General features: G+C 25.8%; 2 protein-coding genes across 4 annotated transcripts in view; both read right to left on the reverse strand.

The window, feature by feature from the left end:
- Positions 1–16198, reverse strand: part of LOC111629880 (something about silencing protein 10-like) — a 39826-nt gene extending 23628 nt beyond the window's left edge. For both annotated transcript variants that reach the window (XM_023373803.1, XM_023373802.1), the window contains exon 1: positions 16090–16198. In XM_023373803.1, the coding sequence (XP_023229571.1) occupies positions 16090–16106 (17 nt within the window). In that variant the 5' untranslated portion in view covers positions 16107–16198. The remainder of the gene's footprint in view (positions 1–16089) is intronic.
- Positions 163–16052, reverse strand: LOC111629882. 2 transcript variants are annotated; one of them, XM_023373807.1, is made up of 4 exons: positions 15544–16052; positions 1075–1225; positions 895–989; positions 163–815 (listed from the first exon to the last, which is right to left on the reverse strand). In XM_023373807.1, the coding sequence occupies exons 1-4, from the start codon at positions 15692–15694 to the stop codon at positions 583–585; spliced, it is 630 nt and encodes a 209-aa protein (XP_023229575.1). In that variant the 5' UTR covers positions 15695–16052; the 3' UTR covers positions 163–582. The 2 variants fall into 2 exon arrangements, with proteins under 2 accessions (XP_023229575.1, XP_023229576.1); XM_023373808.1 differs by lacking the exon at positions 15544–16052 and adding an exon at positions 6390–6653.
- Positions 16199–19101: the final 2903 nt, after the last annotated feature.

Consider the following 19101-nt stretch of genomic DNA (forward strand, 5'->3'; position numbering starts at 1 on the left):
TCACATTAAAGTAAAAAATGTCAAATAAAAGTGAATGAACTTTGTAAATTATACATTAAACAATGAAATATTGAACAAAATGGCACAGAAATAAGTATTTTCAAAAATGAAAGAAATTATTCTACATGTTCATTTCTCTTGAAAGTCATCAAAAGAAAAAAAATCTTTTAAAACCAAATGTACATTATTCTTGACAATTTGAATATCTGAAAAAAATTAATATAATAAATTTCATATTAATGTAAAATGTAGCGTTAATTCAACACTAGTTTTAATTTGTAATAACGATCTAGATATTAAAAGGAACATATGATAAAGATGTTCTCGTTTTATTAAAAGGTTGACTATGGAACATTTAATTTATAAATAATCCACTTCAAAAATATCAGGTAATCACATGGATCTTTTTTTTTCTTTTAAATTTATATTTCATAAAATTAAACAGCACAATGATGAAATGTCTGCAGTTGTTTACATGAAAAAGTAGAAAATAATCATTACATTTCCTCCTTAACAAAATGCAACAAATATAAAACATTTGAAATAAGCATTTTGATGATGATTTTACTATGAAAGATGAATTTATGCAACAGAATCATCAAACTCTGCTTCGTGTAACATAACTTGAAATCTGGCCATTAAAAATGATTTCTTTTTGCCATCCAATTTTTTCAATCTTTCAGCTAGACTATGGCAAAAGTAATCAACGTCATCCATTCGTTTCTTTTTTCTTAACATAGCTCTTAATAAGCCTTTAGGATTTCTTTTTCTTTTATTTGGATCAGTTTCTTTGTCATCCTCATCTTCCTCCTCATCTAATAAAAATAAAAATGAATTAAATAATAATTCATTATTATATTTATTTTCTTACCTGGAGAATTTTTGTTAAAGCACCTGATATATGTGTGTCTAATGAGTCGCATTCCATATCGTCAATTTGATCATCATCTTGACCAGCTGAGAGTGAGTTATTTGGATCTGCATTTGAACTAGGAATAAAAGTTTCATATTGAAACAAAAATAGCTATTATATTAAAATAATATTTAAAATATATTTAAATAAACAATATTTACGGTTTATGTTTTACATGATCCTGAAGAAAAGATAAAATAGGATAGAGTTCCCAAGAAGTTTCTGGATTTGCAGAACCACTTTTACAACTTTTGTTTTGTAGTTTCACATATTTATCTCTTATAGATTTCCATTTTGCTTTACATTCTTCAACTTTTCATTATATAGAAAAATATTATAATTATTAAATACTATAATCACATATTTACTATATATTATAATTACACTTCACTATTATATTATAACTTTTACTATTTATTTTTTTTATTTATTTATCTAAATATCTATTAAATTTATCTGAATATTAAATTTTATTTGTAGATAGTTTTCATTATTTTGATATTAAAACTATTCTATTCTAATTAAAAATTGTAATTGTATTCACTCACACACTCACACACACGAACACAAATATAATTAAATAAAATATTTAATGTGCTTTACAAAATCAAAAAATCTTCTATTTCTATAGTAAGTTTCTATAAAAGAAATTTAAACAACACAGAGCTCAGTAAAATAATTCAAATTTTATAAATGTGACTAAATACTAATTGAAAATACACCAAAGAATAAACAAAATTTGAAAAATTACTGTTCATCAATTAGATTTAATTTTCAATATAAATATCGGATATTGTTCCATATTCAACAATAAATTAACCTTTATTTTAAATTTTTTATTATGTAAACATAATAGAAAATTTAAATAAATATTGTTCAAAATCAAATGGAAATGAAAATTATACATATGATAACTCATGAAAACAACATATATTTTAATTCTTCTAATATCACAACCAAGTTCCAAATATACAGAATAGAAAATAATACATATCATAGAACAGGAAAAGAAAACTAAGAAACATTCTATAATATTAATTAATATAGTTACCATCACAAACTAGCACAACACTGTTTTAGAAATTAATGGTGGGATTTTTTGTTGATTGACTTTAATCAAAATATTAAGAACTGTTTTTCCACTACTTAAAATGATCAAATAATAAAAATTAATAATATTAAAGTATTATCAGTTTTCTTTAAATAGTAATTTATGCTATCATAATTATGCATAAACTAACAAATTCACATATATTAATAAATGTTTGATTCCTAATTTTCCATTTCAAATTTATATTTAGAAAGAAATAATCATTACATAAAGTCACTTAATGTTATTCACATTTTTCAAATAATCTAGAAATTTTATATTAAGAATAAATTTGCAAATGACTAGGGAAAAAAAATTTACAAACTACAATATTTTGACATGACTTTTAAAGAAATTTAATTTCTAACAACTTATATCAAAATTTTAATATATTTTTCATACAAAAAAAAGGAAAAAACTACAAGTTGAAGCAATATAACTCAACAGTAAAAAATATTTCATTAATGAATCCCAATGGACAAAAATATGCAAAAATTTACTAACCTTCTTTATGGCAAAGAAATACTATTATTATAAATGTAACAACAATCAACAGACGCTTTAATTTTTACTCTATTAAAACATAGACTAATTAGGTACTTTTTTTAGGAAGTTTATCATTCATCTGATAAAGTAAAACATTTCAAATATTGATTACTGTATAAGTTTTGCAATGTCATTTCTGTAAGAAAGACCGAAATATTTATTTTATATATTGCATAATCTTGGTTTAATATATATTATTTTTTATAATTGTAAAAAATTCTTCCATATTGTAAAGAAAAAGTTCTAAAAAATCCAGAACAAAATATATTTCCTAAAACATATTGTAAAAAATACAAATAATACACTTATACAAATAAAAAAAAGAATATTCTTGTTGTCTTCCTTGTCGTCCTTCTCGCAATCACAGGAAACACGATCCACATTGGCAGAGTCGACCTTTCCTTATAGGCTACTTCCTCTTCTATAGCTATGCAAATTGAGTAAAAGTTCCATGACTTTGGATATTTTCCGACAGGGAAGACTACAAGAATATTTTTTACATTATGTTTTACAGAAAAAAAAAATCTGTTTCTCTTCACTCTTACATACACTAGAAATTGATTCAATCCAATTTTAAGATATTATATGGAATGCTCTCAAGTTGTATTAAATTGAAAAATTTTCTCGCAAGTATCAAAATTTAAAAAAAAGTATGATCAGTAAATAATATTTTTGATGAATTTCAAACAAATCTGATTTAGTTATTTTGAGAGAGAATAAAAGTAACATTAAACACATGCATACAAAAATCAAATTTTATTTCCATATATTTAAAATAAGATGATTATAAAAAAATTGAAATGTTTTTAATAAATATTGTTCTGTAATTTTTAATTTTTTTGTTTTATTCTAACTTCTATAATAAATTAACTAATAGACAGAGTTAATTAAAATTTTAATCATTATGCTTCACTCTTGAGGAGGATTCTGGAATTTGTACTATTTCCAAAAATACGGGATTTTCAAAACTTGTTAAAATTCTACTTATAAAAAAGCTAAATTTCTTAAGTGCACATTTTCATTTTGATAAATATAAACTTTATTATGAGGTATCAGTGTTTATATATGAAATTTTATTCCAAACTTTAAAGAAATTGTTAAAAAATAAACATCTTTATTCTTTAAAGCATTTCCTATTCCACATGATAACTACTGTACTTACTTTTTTCTTATTATAAAACTAGGTACAGTACATTATATATATATATATATATATAACTCCTCTATAATTTTTGATTAAAGACAGATCTGTGGAATTATTGGGCTATAATAAGACAAATTAATTCATATCTAATTATTAACTTACAGCACAATAATTCGGCAGCTTGTCTGGCTTTAGGATACGTATTTTTTTACATTTCAAGAATTTTTTCTATTTTGAAAAGCATAGAAAATAAAAATAGTCTTTAATCAATCCAGGACATTGAATAACTGATCTAATAATATCTTGATCAAGGATAAAAGATATCAATAACAAAGATTCATTTATACAGAAAGCAACTGTATTATTATTTTTAAATGTAACTAAATATCATCAATAAAAATTATTACAGTATTAGCAAGTAGAATCTTATTAAAATATTTTAATAAATTTAAAAACTAAAATATGTATAAATTTTCTATTTTGAGTAATCATTTACACAGTATTTTTTATATAAAGTATTCACTCACACACTCACACACACGAACACAAATATAATTAAATAAAATATTTAATGTGCTTTACAAAATCAAAAAATCTTCTATTTCTATAGTAAGTTTCTATAAAAGAAATTTAAACAACACAGAGCTCAGTAAAATAATTCAAATTTTATAAATGTGACTAAATACTAATTGAAAATACACCAAAGAATAAACAAAATTTGAAAAATTACTGTTCATCAATTAGATTTAATTTTCAATATAAATATCGGATATTGTTCCATATTCAACAATAAATTAACCTTTATTTTAAATTTTTTATTATGTAAACATAATAGAAAATTTAAATAAATATTGTTCAAAATCAAATGGAAATGAAAATTATACATANTTTAACGTTAAAGTGCATAATTTTAAGTAAACTGTTCGACAATAGTATTTAAAAATAAAATTTAACAACAATTTTAACATTTTCTAGCCATTCAATACCATCAATTCTACTTATAAATTTTCTATTTTGAGTAATCATTTACACAGTATTTTTTATATAAAGTTATTAACAATGTATTCATTTATAGTAACTACTATTTTATAGATTATCAGGTACACCTTCGATTACCGGTTCTTCCAATAATTTCAGCTTAATTTGTTGGCACGGACATTGATCAACATTTATTTCTTTGATCAAATGACGTAACTGTTAAGTAAAAATAGTCTGGGCTAAACTTACCTCAGGAACCGACAAACAAACAACAAATATCAAATGCTCAATGACATAATTATAGTTTATCACAACTTTTAACATTGAAGTCTTCTTAAATTACATATCCATGTTATAAAAACATTCATTTTTTACTTGTTTCTTTAGTCTATAATTGTAAAAACTAACTAGTAACCATGAAAACTATCATTCTTTCTCTCTCTCTCTTTTTTTTTGATGGATACAAAACATATCATTGGTCAAATTTCCGATATACAATATAAAGATTTAGCAATTTTAATCTATAGAAGCTTCTCTCTTCTAAATTGATATAAAAACGATTCAGAAACGTGGAGTCATTGCGACCGGATCGAAATCCACGTGATCGCAAATAGCTAATATAACAATCGTTACTTACTATTAACAGATCTAATATAGCAAATGGTAGGCTTATTATCCTCAAAAAATTACGACTAAATTATTCTAAACATTTATAAAAAAAATTAATACTCGCGTTTATAGAAAAAAATGCAGGTTACACAAATATTTATGAACGGTTTATGTATAAGAAACACCCCCATTCACACAGCTAGCATCTTACAATATATATATATATATACAGTGAAACCTGTGTAAACCGGACTCGTATGGTGTAGGTTTGACAGGTTTCCGTTTCGAGCAGGTTATTTTTAACATAAAATTGCTTCGTTTCTAAGAATTTTTCCCGTTTTATTAAGTTTCCGCTTTGACAAGTTTTACTGTATATAATTAATTAACAGCAAGTTAATTCTTAATTCAGTCACTCGATTTGCATAAAATAATAATAATAATAAAAAACTTTGACTAACTTCAAAATGGCCGAATTCGATAATGTTGTATCTATCTTCCGCTTACTTCGCAACATCGTATAAAGCGAAAAATATATGATTCTGGATTTTATCGATTAAACAAAAATCCAGAACAGCATTTTTCGTATTATTGCTTCGCAGTTCCTAGAAAAACGCGTTAGAAAGTATCCGCCATCATTTCCGGAAAGCGTGATTGATAGGTCGACAACAATAATAAATTGTTTGTGATACAACAACTAATGTCACTCTTAGGTATAATCTAAAATGAATGTTCGGACATATTCTACAGGAATTCTGATTTTGGCACCATCAGTTACATTTGGAGCAGTAAAAAAAAATTACGCCAGGTTCCTAAGATTAATTTATCAATACTTTTTGCTTGAATGAAGTTTTGTTCCACATTAAATTCTTTAAATAAAAGGAAAACGACGAAGGCATTAAACGAAACAGAAAAAAAATCCGTATTTGTTATATTGAGTTTATACACTACGGGATACTTTTCATTTACCCTATTTTATCTGTAGCTAAAATATTTTCTATTATTAACTGTTTATTTATAAAAATACTTTAACAACCTTAAAGATAATTTAAATTTATAGAAACAATTCTAAATATAATTTAAATTCTTTAACAATTTATTTATTTACGTACTAAACATTCTCGAATTGGTGTGTGTGAAATTCACGAATCGTTTTTCTTTTACTTGCTTTCTAGTTTCTTAAATCTTAATTATAGTTTTTCTAGAAAGAAATTTGAATAATTAGGAGCCCAACAATCAACAGCTTTTTAACAAAATCGATAATTTAACATCAGTAATCAACGATATAATCCAAATTTGTGCCATATTCTCTTCATGGCATATTTATCTAATGGCGTAAATGAAAATATTCCCTTGATTTAGTAAGAAAAATAAATAAATATCTCTTATTTAATGATAAAAATACTGTGAAATATTTTGTATTCGCAACTGAAAACAAATATTGAAACAGGGTGGTCATTTTTGGGGGGTTTAATAATTTAAAATGAGTCTTCGATATTAATTTCATACAAAACACGTGTTTAAAAATATAGTCTGGTGCAAAATTACTGATAAATTACAAAATATATGATTTATTTTGATTTTAAAAGTGTAGAGACATGGTTAAGAAAATGAAGAATCGATGTTTATTTCCAATTAACTTTATATATTAGCGACAAAAGTTAATCATGCTATTGTAAACAATAGAAGAAAAATTATCATCATTTACAATTTAATTAACACGATAATAACCGAAGTGGATATCTATTGTCTAACGATATTTTTAGATTTAAATCTTAAAAAAAATATATCTTCACCCTTTCATCGATTGATCCTTCGATAAGATAAATGAAACGTTCAACATTTATTTTCCATCATATTGCATTAATGCATATTTTATCGTCTTGAATTATTTTCAAAGTTATGTTTTGCAGACAATATGGCAGGAAAAGCTTTTAAATATGGATCCAATATTATAATACCACGCAAGGTAGATTATTCGTTTCCATTTGGAATGAACAAAGCAAAGTTTTGTTGCATCCTCTGAAACTATAGAATCTGCATATTGCATGCTTGAACATTTCAAATTAAGCTCACAACGATAACAGTTTCGTAATGGCAATGTTAAATTATGTTTACTAGACGCTTTTGTAGGCTTTAACTTCCTCATAAAATCGCATAAATTAAACATACGATAGCAGTTCTTTGAGCAATCGTCAAGCAAATAATATATAATTATTGCATTTATCTGTAAATTTTATTTTTTTTAAATAATATATTTTAAATCATTTTTTAACGTTAAAGTGCATAATTTTAAGTAAACTGTTCGACAATAGTATTTAAAAATAAAATTTAACAACAATTTTAACATTTTCTAGCCATTCAATACCATCAATTCTACTTAGATACATATTTATGTATCTTAAATACTTAATACACTAAAACCTGTGTAAACCGGAATATATATATATATTTTAGTGTAGTTCAAATTTGGTTAAAATTCTAAATTTGGATAAAATAAGTTCGTATTACAATTACAGTATCATCATTACTAAAAATATATTCATATCAAAATTTCTCCTCATTTCATATCTTGAATATACACTGGCATCAATAATTTATTTTGAACGGCAAATATTCGTATTTTTAGAATAATTGGCACGTTTTTTTAATTATTTAAATTAAAAATATTCATTTTAGAATGTGTTTTTAATTATGATGATAAGAAGTATTGCATATAGCAAATGTTAATAATTAAAATTTGTCACTTCATTATTATATACAGCAATGGTTCGCCAAACTACTAAAATCTATGAACCCCGTTCAAAAATTTAAAAATGTGTACAGTACCTCTACATGTAAGATACACACTTGCATATATTATTTAGAAAATATCCTCACATTACTTTATACCTTCTGAACGCTCCTCGGGCTCTCGGGAACTGATCTGAGGACCCCATTTTAGAAAACTCTGATATACAATATTAAATTAGTGTCTATCAAATCGTTATTACGAATATAGAAAGGCCGGAGTTCCGTGCTTCTTCCACAATCAGCCAGATTTGGATTCGAACCCGATCTGGGTGCCTATCTTCGAGTTACGAACTCCTCTAGAGAATGGTTTCAATGAACGAGTTAGTACCACGTGATATTCTAACATGTTTGTGTTGTTACTCAAAGACGAGACACCCCGAACTCACCCGACTTTGTGATAATTTGGATACAGAGTTTAATTCGCATTTCCACTCATCCTTGCCCAGTATAATTAAGTCTTTCACGAGAAAATCTTTGGAATTTTCAAATTTTGTAGCATTATCCAGGTGCAGAAATTCAATTATAATTAATTAACAGCTCCAAATTTCTGAAACTGAGACTTTTTATTTTCATTTAATAAAAACAATCTGCAAAACTGATTTGCATCGAATTTCTTAGAGAATGATCTGGATGACAAAACTAATCATGAATATTATATTTCATTTAACTTTCATATTTTTATTAGTCACTGTTAAAATACTTAGTAATACTGTGCCAATGTAATTTTGCTGATTTGATCGTTTTATAATTTAAAATTTACATAATTTGTGTGTTTTAACGCTTTCATTTCAAATCAATTTTAGAGACAGGAAGCAGTACTTTGATACATCATCAAAAAAGAAGCATCGTCTTAATGCATCAACACCCGGAAATGAAAGCGTCAATGTTTTTATCAACACACTTTTTGTCACGTTTTATTCAATGAGAATTATTAAAGTTATTACAGTAAAGTTTTGTAATTTAGACAATACTCCGAAGACCCCCATCCCTTCTTAAATCTGAGCAATTTTTTCATTATTGTAAGTACTCATTAACTAAAACGTATATTTGTCGACCTAATAACCATTGTTTTCATCAACCTCGCCAATCCCCAACCCCTCTCAAAAGGCGGGCGTACGCAGCTATTTTATGTATAAAAGCGTATCAAAATTATCTCAATATTAAATACATAGGGCACGGTACATGCAGGCATTTGTCGGTGTCAAATTAGAATCCAAAAGTATCGGATATCAGACATAACGAATAGCATGTTGAACATTTAATATGGTCCATGTATAGTAATTATTAAATTACAGTTTCGCTTATCATATTTTTATTATACGCCCATACACAAACCGTAAAATTACTGTCAAGTATACTAATAATATATTTTAATCTACTTACAGAATATACAGTAAAACCCGCGTAAAGAGGAATCGCTCCGTTTCGAAGAATTTTTCCCGTTTAGGCAGGTTTTATTGTATTTAATAATTAAATGTGGTATCAGAAATTTCTACACAATATCTAGAGCATTAAATACAATTACTTAGCAGTTCGCGAGTTTCTTCAAATGCCCGATTTAAACATAATTATGGCAGAAGGAACCGAAATACTAAAGAGCGGTTCGGTTATTAAACTAACTCGGAATAGTACGTTACAAAAATCTCAATTTGTATATAATGGAGCGAAACGTAGGCGCATCACGTCCCTTCTATAAAACAAGTAATAATTGCTACTGGATAAATTATTATGGCAAAAATTAATCAAATAAGATTAAGCTTGTCAAACGAATACCATTATTTGTCCAAAAAAAACGTATTTACGATCAAAAAATAAGAATTTTACGCGTTTTATTCATAATTTCTAAGGTTTAAAAGTATATTTCGCATACTTTTATACAGGGTGTGCAAAATAAGTACAGTAAAACCTGCTTAAACCGGAATCGCACGGTAGCAAATTTTTTCCGGATCGAAAGACTTCCGTTTTAAGCAGATTTTTTAAAGAAAATTTTTTAAAAATTCCTAAAAATTTTTTCGTTTAGACAGGTTTTACTGTACAGAGTTGTGAATCTGAAAATAACTTTTTTTACATACAAATACAGTAAAATCTGTCCAAAACGAATGCCTATTTAAACGAGAAAAATTCTTCCAAACCGAGCAATTTTATGTTAAAAAAATAATAATAATAATCCTGTACAAAACAGAAAATATATTCGGTAACAAGCGATTCAGATTTATAATTTGATATATAAATAGTTCAAATTATTTATATTTATTGATATAATAATTATGTAACTTCTTTTGGAATAATTTCAAACTATGTTTATATAGTGTAGAACACGAATAATCTATGTTCCAAAAATAACTGTTTTAAGATTGGACATGTATTTAGTAGTACATATTAGTGTTTTAAGCATAATATGACGATTGAAACTACTTCATATCTAAGTTTTTAAGTATATGTTGATACTATCTTGTGTTAAATAAAGCAAAAATCATCACTTTTGATTAAATTACATTTATCTGGTTATATTCCTGATGTCAGACTTCATTTTTAATAGTTTTAATTATAAAATATTTCTTATGTTTTCATTTTTTAACTGGATATCACAGCATTGAAAATTCCATAAACATTTTTATTTATTTATATATTTCAGATTTTTTGTCACTTTACTCCATTTTGTAATTCTCTCTAGTTTATAACCAACAACATTGCCAATTATATATTCTTCTAAAAGGTATTGGCATATCTACCAACATAATTAGAATGATAAAATCCAATAAATTAGTAGATATACGATCATTTTAAAACTGTCTTCAAGAACCATGTGATAAAATAATTGGGAAATTAATTTGAAATCATGTTAAGTATTTACATTTGTCATTCCTTCCATTCTTTTAGGATAAATGATAATTATATGATGATGAGATAACAGCAAAATTTATTAATTAAAATACAAAATACTTTCAGTAGTATAGTTAACAAATTATTGTAATATTTGTATTTATCTTGTACATTACTTATAGAAAATAATGTAAAAATTTGCAATTCAAAAACATATAACACAAATTATATAATATACAACACAATTTGTTTTAAAGAATTTCCAATACTTTTCTTTAAAATGAAAAATAATACAATAAAATTAAAATACAAATTTATTTTAAATTAAACTGAAGGTTCATAAAAATAAATTCGGAATTCAGTTAAGACGAAGAAAATAAATTTATTTAAAAAATAAAATAAGTAATCAAAATTTTGAAGAATTTTTATATATAATCCCAAGGTAATATTCTATTTATAAATTGTATAACACTCATTAAAATTGATTTTTTTTTTTATGAAGAGAGGCAAACTATATGCAACAAATCAGAAATATGTTCACAATTCACTCCTAGATGAAATGCAAACGTACTTTTTCTTATCCGCTTAGTATAGTTTACTGCTTCTTTCATAAAATCAAAAAATTATACATCTTAGTCCCTTAAAATAATATACACGTTGATGAGAACTTTAAAATTCTAAACTATCTCAGAAAAAATTGCTAATAAATCCTTACGAACTGACTGAAGCTAAATAATGGATAATAGAAAAAACATGAAAAACATCCAAAATATCTCAAAGATTAATTTGTATGTATTATCAGTTATACAGAGTTAAAGTGTAGTTTGTTTATTTAAATTAATTATGTAAATTATTCAAAATAATCCTCATAACTATGCCCTTAGCAAAAGATACTTTTTCTACAGATTATTATTTCTATGGAAATGTTAAAAATGATCAAATTTATTTTCTTGAAATAGGTATATTAAATTGCAATCATATATAAATCAGATCATATATCTCTGATTTTTTAAAGCCAAATTAAAAATCAGACTTTTAAACTATATTTTCCATACTAAAAATTCACTCTCAATTAAATATCTAAAGGAAATTATTCATTGAAATTTGATAATTCTAAAAATCTAAATTTTTAAATTACTTTTTACCATTTCATTTTCCTGCAAGTAAAAATAATTTACGATGTAGACTTTCATCTAAGATGAAGCTTGTTTTGAATACATATGGATAAATTATAAAAATTTCAGTTTTTTTTATTTTTTATTATGTAATAAATTAATATAATAAACTCAATTCATTTAACTGTATGATAGTAATCAATACTTCATTAACAAATCTTGTAGAAACTTTCAAACCTGAAATTTCGTCTTCAAATATTTTAATGACTACATATAATTAATATTAAATTAGTTCTAAAGAAAACAATAGAGTCCTTATTTTTAATTTAAAATATACTTTATAAAAAAGACAAAAGTTCATAATTATATAATTTTGTACATAAATATTTTATTTATTTTCAATATAATTGAAAAATATTTTAAATCACTTCAAATAAGGTAGTTTTGGGTATTACGCAACACAATAAGGTAGACTTTATAATTAATTAGAAGTTGAACTTTTACGGTAAAAGATATTTGAGCTTCTCTGAGGCCAAAGCAGATGCGTATTGGCCCTAGAGAAACTCATATAAAGTATATGCCAGGCCTCTTTACGGAAGAGACTTGAATTATTACTTTTGTTCGAAGTCTCTTCCATAGAATCTCTTCTTTTGTATGAAAGTAAGAATCCGAGTTACTTTCATTAACTTTTCAGATAAATACAGATTATATCATAGTAAATTTAGCCCACATCAGAATACCATCAATACTTTATCACAGAAAAGAATCTAATATGAAATAACTCAAATTTTATCATTCTATATATTTTAAAACCTAAGTATATAATGTAAAAATTGAAGTGTTAGAAAAGACTTTTCTAGATTATTTAGCAAGACAATTTAGACAATACTATTTTGTAAAAAGAAAAAAATATATATATATATATCAATCCACAGTTTCTTTATACTGATAAAATTCTATTAAGATAAAGACACAAACAATTGCTTAAGCAATGCTCTGATTCATAATTCTCTGAAATGGCATATATTAAGTTTGAATAAAATGGAAAATTTGAAATAAACCAAAATATAAAATACTAACAAAAAACACAGACTGAAATTTGTCATTAAAATCAAAATGTGAATTTTCATTCGTAATCTATAGAAAAAATAAATCAAAAATTCAGAAAAACATTTAAGTTTTACACTAGAAATAAAATTTTTTCCTGATATAAACACAAATAATGTAACTTAAAAATATGTTTAAAAAAAAATGCATCCAATGATTAAAAGCCATTTAAAGTTTAGAGCTGTACACATTCTAACATTTGTTGTTATTTGTTTATAATTAAAATTTCAAAATAAATTATTATTTAATCTCAAAAAAAGTTAATATTTAAACAAACTTTATAAGAAAAAGAATGAATTATTTTAGCGTTTAAATATTTTAGAAATTCTAAATTATATTTATGCATTTTTTACATTTAATTTCTTTACCAAATATAAATTTTGCAAAATTATAAAATTTTTCACTCAGAATAGGTTAAAAAATAAAAAATATATATTTTTTTTCATTAAATATATAAAATTTAAATTATTTTCTAAGAGTGCTATCCCATTTATTCACATTTTGCTTATTCAACATATCAATTGAAAAAAACTGTACAAAAGGAAAAATTTTTTCTGCAGTTTAATTAGACAATTAATAGTGAACCGTGTATGTAAATATACAATACAATTATTAAAAAAACATTTTGCAAAACTAGAAAAGAATCTTTACTATAATTAGAATAAGTTTATAAATACAAAAGAATTTTAAAAAACGATTAGATTTGCCTTCAAAATGGCTATATTTTAACATTGAGTGTGTGTAAAAAAATTTTTTTTACAAGCAAATTATATAATCATTTAATTTTTAAGTATTAAACCTACCAATGCCAACTAATTTTCTAATTTTACTTCACTAATATAGCTATATAGAGATAATTGGCTTGCTAATTCGATTATACAATATGCCTCCCGGTAACTAAATACCGAAACCAACAAATTAATTTTAATATAATGGTAGATACCGTTTCGTATCGAAATTTCTCCTCCTTATTTCGGACAAATTTAATAATTTGATTTCTGATTACAACTTAACTCACTAGATGGCAGCTGTTACAAACTAGTGGAGTTAATCAATAAGTATATATTTGTTCATTTAATAAATAAGCAATGACTGCCTGGTTGGCAAGTCCGGTAATGAAAGAGTTAAGAAGAATGGCATAAGTTAGTAAAATTTTTCACTAGTTTATTCGGTGCTTTCGTTATTAAAGAAATATTTAATCAGGAAGAGATTTTTTTTTAAAAATCACTTGCTAAAATATGTTGTAATTATCTAATCTGAACGAATTACAGGGGAAAAAACAGTAAGAAATACAATTAAATTTTTCAATAAAATTTATCAAATTTCATCGACGAACTTTACTTACGGTTAAATTTGATATTATTCCACCATTAATAATATATTTAATTTCTCCATTAATATTACATTATATTCCATGCATCACATACATGAAAATTATAAATCACAATATATAATCCTATTAAGGAAACAAAATAGTAATCAGGAATGAACCAAAATTAATCTGCTTATATTAAGAAAGAAAAAAAATTCTGCCATATTAATATGGGAGAATTATTGTACTAAAAAAAATTATTCTGTTACTAGTTAAAAAATACATGAACTTCCAAATTAAGTTGTTCATTTGAAATTAAAGTATTTTAAAACAGTGTGCTTGGCAAAAAGTTCCCAAGAGCTAATTTAAAATCTTGTTAAATGTAACAAAATACCCAAAATAATATCAATCACAAAAATAAATATTGTAATGTGTTCTAATTCACGAACTAAATATACAAAGTCGACAGTATTTAAGAGTTCAAAATTAATTCTTAGAAACTGTGAAAAATAAATAAATTTCTAATCAAGATGTTTCAAAATATTTCATTAGTTTTAATATCGATTAATTAAATTGTTATAAATTTTTTATTTTTTAATATTATACTCGAATTCTAAATCAAAACTTGCAGTAGAGAATTTTCAGATTTTTCGAGTAAATTTTAGATAGAAAAATATTCCCCGTTCGTTTCAAAACATTACGCACGTTACGTCGAACCGCTTTAAAATCCATTCCAAAATTTTAATTCTTTTACAAAACTTGCCCATTCATTGCTGGAGAACAAACGTCATCTGTCAAAAACAATGCGACGGGATAAACGAAACAGAAGTAAAGCAGAAATTCGAAGACAACGCACCGGAATACGCCGGAGAGATACGGAAACCGTAGCAAACCGCCGGGAAGTTTCTAAGAGACGGCAAGACGGTTCGAAAAGGATCATCGTCCACACGGAGGACCTTTCTCTTCTTTGGTTGCGAGGACGAGAAAACTCTTTTCGGACCGCCTCCGGAAATTTTTACCCGGCTTACAACTCAGTCACACTTCCACAGTCATAAAACACATACAACAGTATTACAAGAGAGAATTTTAATTGATAAAATAAGTGAAGAAACTAACCTGGAAGACTCATCTTCTTGGAAATACTTTCCCACACAATCGCCCTGTTCGCTACATTGTGATATAACTTGTGATTTCTATCGAAAAGTTGAGGCCGGGTTTTGACGGCACCTATGAGGCGCATCTCGATATTATCGGCCTTCTCGGTCATAGCGTCTTCTGTCTCGGCGTCAGCCGTCGCTAACAAATATGGACGCGCTATTATGTCGGAGGTGGCGAACTGCTTGCAAAGCGACGCGATGCTCCAGGCGGCGTCCTTGGCAGTGTTCCAACTGGCGTCTTTCGGGCTTAGCGCATGCGTGAGCGCGTCGCTTCGCTAGCTGCGTTCTGACTGGATCCACGTGGTGAGCGGCGGCGCGCCGGCCACAACGCCAAATATCACAACATTGCGCTTTGTCGACGCGACCGCGGATATAGATTCTATTCGACGAATTTTATAAAAAACCAATTTTTTTCACTTTTATATTTTCCCCCGTTACCACGATAAGCGACATTTCGTTAATTCGTTTACAAATTAAACAAATATTACGAAAATTGTAAACTTACCTTTTCCTTTTTCCCATAATTTTAGCAAAAATCCAACGGAGATCCTTTTCCACTCAATTGATGCATTCGCCAGCAGAAGCTACCTAAGCACCCTCTAGTGTTAGAAGTTTATTATTACTGCGCATGTCTATTGTTTATAGTGTAAATAAAATTTATAGTAAAAATCAAGAATTTTAAAAATTGAAGTGTTAGAAAAGACTTTTCTAGATTATTTAGCAAGACAATTTAGACAATACTATTTTGTAAAAAGAAAAAAATATATATATATATATATCAATCCACAGTTTCTTTATACTGATAAAATTCTATTAAGATAAAGACACAAACAATTGCTTAAGCAATGCTCTGATTCATAATTCTCTGAAATGGCATATATTAAGTTTGAATAAAATGGAAAATTTGAAATAAACCAAAATATAAAATACTAACAAAAAACACAGACTGAAATTTGTCATTAAAATCAAAATGTGAATTTTCATTCGTAATCTATAGAAAAAATAAATCAAAAATTCAGAAAAACATTTAAGTTTTACACTAGAAATAAAATTTTTTCCTGATATAAACACAAATAATGTAACTTAAAAATATGTTTAAAAAAAAATGCATCCAATGATTAAAAGCCATTTAAAGTTTAGAGCTGTACACATTCTAACATTTGTTGTTATTTGTTTATAATTAAAATTTCAAAATAAATTATTATTTAATCTCAAAAAAAGTTAATATTTAAACAAACTTTATAAGAAAAAGAATGAATTATTTTAGCGTTTAAATATTTTAGAAATTCTAAATTATATTTATGCATTTTTTACATTTAATTTCTTTACCAAATATAAATTTTGCAAAATTATAAAATTTTTCACTCAGAATAGGTTAAAAAATAAAAAATATATATTTTTTTTCATTAAATATATAAAATTTAAATTATTTTCTAAGAGTGCTATCCCATTTATTCACATTTTGCTTATTCAACATATCAATTGAAAAAAACTGTACAAAAGGAAAAATTTTTTCTGCAGTTTAATTAGACAATTAATAGTGAACCGTGTNATAATATTAAATTTACTTATGATAACTATATACTGTACATTTATAAACAGCGGTAATATTAAAAATTTTATATTGCTAAATAATTTCTTCCTGTCTATTTATTATCACATGCGATGGACTTCGATTTCTAATTACTTCAATGTTTTATTTAATATGTTCTCGATCCTAATTAATTTCTTTAAGTATTATAAATCATTTTACGTATGTTTTTGTTTTATCTTTCTGTACGCTAAACTGGTCATTTGTATAAATTTCACTACAACTGTACAGTTTATTTTTTCATTATTCTGGTTAATTATACTGGTGTTTGCCCTGATTTTATACTCTATTAAAAGAAAAAAGTTTTTGATTTAAAAAGTTATCAGCAATAATTTCTGCAAATATTGTTTCCATGTTTTCTATAACAAACTTCACGTCTTATAAAATATTGTCTGGTTTCCTTTAAAGTGTTTGGGAATAATTATGATATAATATAATAAATTATTTTAAAAAGTAATAAAAAGATAGAAGAGTTTTGTTCTATAGATTTAAAAGCGCTAAATACTGTGTTTTAGGTTTAAATTTTGCTTGCCACGTAACATAAAGAGCAGGATAAATGTAAAAAAAAAAAGGTTTTAACTAAATAATGATAAATATATATACACTAACAATTATCTTAAATTAAATAATAGAGTAATTCAATAACTTATTAAATATTAAAATAAAGAGAGCGTTGTTATTATTTTGTCGCAGACAATATAAATTAAGATCGGAATGATAATGGCTGCGCATTCCGTTACAATAATGTTCACATAACGTTGATGCTTTAAAAAAAATCAAGAAATTAAATTTTAAAAAGTAAATTAATTAATAATAATTTTAAATGTTAAAAAAATACAACGCAAGGAAATCATATGTCCTCTGCAGTTTACGACTACAGCATTGGATAGAATGTTTCACGAATGAATCAATATAATTCAATCAAATATAATTAATTATGAATGAAGAAACATAAATCGAATATTATGAAAGAGGTGTAAGAGAAAAATTACTGCGTGCAACATACAGTACGAATATAGAAAATTATCAAACGAAAAGGAAACAATATGGAATGTCGCCTATTTCACAACATGTTGTTACCTCTACTGATCGAAAATAGATGATCTTATCAGAAAAATAAGAGACCGTCCTCTTAGTTTTTCTTGTGTTTTTCTAGAAACCACTCCGAGAAAAACATCTAAAATTTCTTGTCGTTATTTTCAGATAGTGTGATAGACAAGAGAACAAATAAAAGAGGGCGATTTGTTTATTTATTGTACAGTACAAAAGTACAAATATAAAGTATTATGTTAGGTAATCGATATTATGATGCCGTAATAAAATATGCATTGTTTAATAAATTGTGTCGTAATAAATAATTGGTATGTTTTTACAAAGCTACGGAAAGATTAGTTAAATACTGTATAACCGAAGGTAGACATTTTGACAAAAATCATAAATTGAGGCAGATAGAAAATACTGTATCAACAATCTCATCAGATAGTCGAGACTTGCTCCGGGGATTCAAATTATAATTCGGGTTGGAACTTCGGCAATTTTCAGGAGGAGTTTGACTCGGATATATCGAACCCTCTTACTCGGTAACGTCCACAATAGAGGTGGATGGGTAATGAAGAACGGGTCTGATATATCCGAGCAAAATAAACTTCTGAAAATTGCTAAGGTTTAAAACTGGGTCCCTCAGAGCGCAGGAAGCCTCTTAGTCTCCTCGATCATCCGACCGGTTGCACGATACATTATTAGCACAGAGTTTCGAAACAGAAATGTTCAACGATCATTATCTACTGAATTGATTTTTTCACTAAGCAAATGTCAAACGGCATCAATGCATTTGGAATGACATATATATTACTTTAGCGAATTTACGATGTATTTTATGCAGTACAGTTTATCGCTTTTATTATATTGTCTCTATATTTGGATAGA

This window comes from Centruroides sculpturatus, unplaced genomic scaffold (genome assembly GCF_000671375.1).
Source record: "Centruroides sculpturatus isolate CEXI.00-Female unplaced genomic scaffold, Cexi_2.0 scaffold642, whole genome shotgun sequence".
NCBI lineage: Eukaryota > Metazoa > Arthropoda > Arachnida > Scorpiones > Buthidae > Centruroides > Centruroides sculpturatus.

Excerpts from the sequence above, each read along its gene's own strand:
- LOC111629882 (XM_023373807.1), bottom strand. The coding sequence starts at position 15,694 with ATGACCGAGAAGGCCGATAATATCGAGATGCGCCTCATAGGTGCCGTC. Across the intron at positions 1,226-15,543 it reads CAAGAAGATGAGTCTTCCAG|TTGAAGAATGTAAAGCAAAA; the intron begins GTTAGTTTCTTC and ends TATAATGAAAAG. Across the intron at positions 990-1,074 it reads GATCATGTAAAACATAAACC|TTCAAATGCAGATCCAAATA; the intron begins GTAAATATTGTT and ends TTTTATTCCTAG.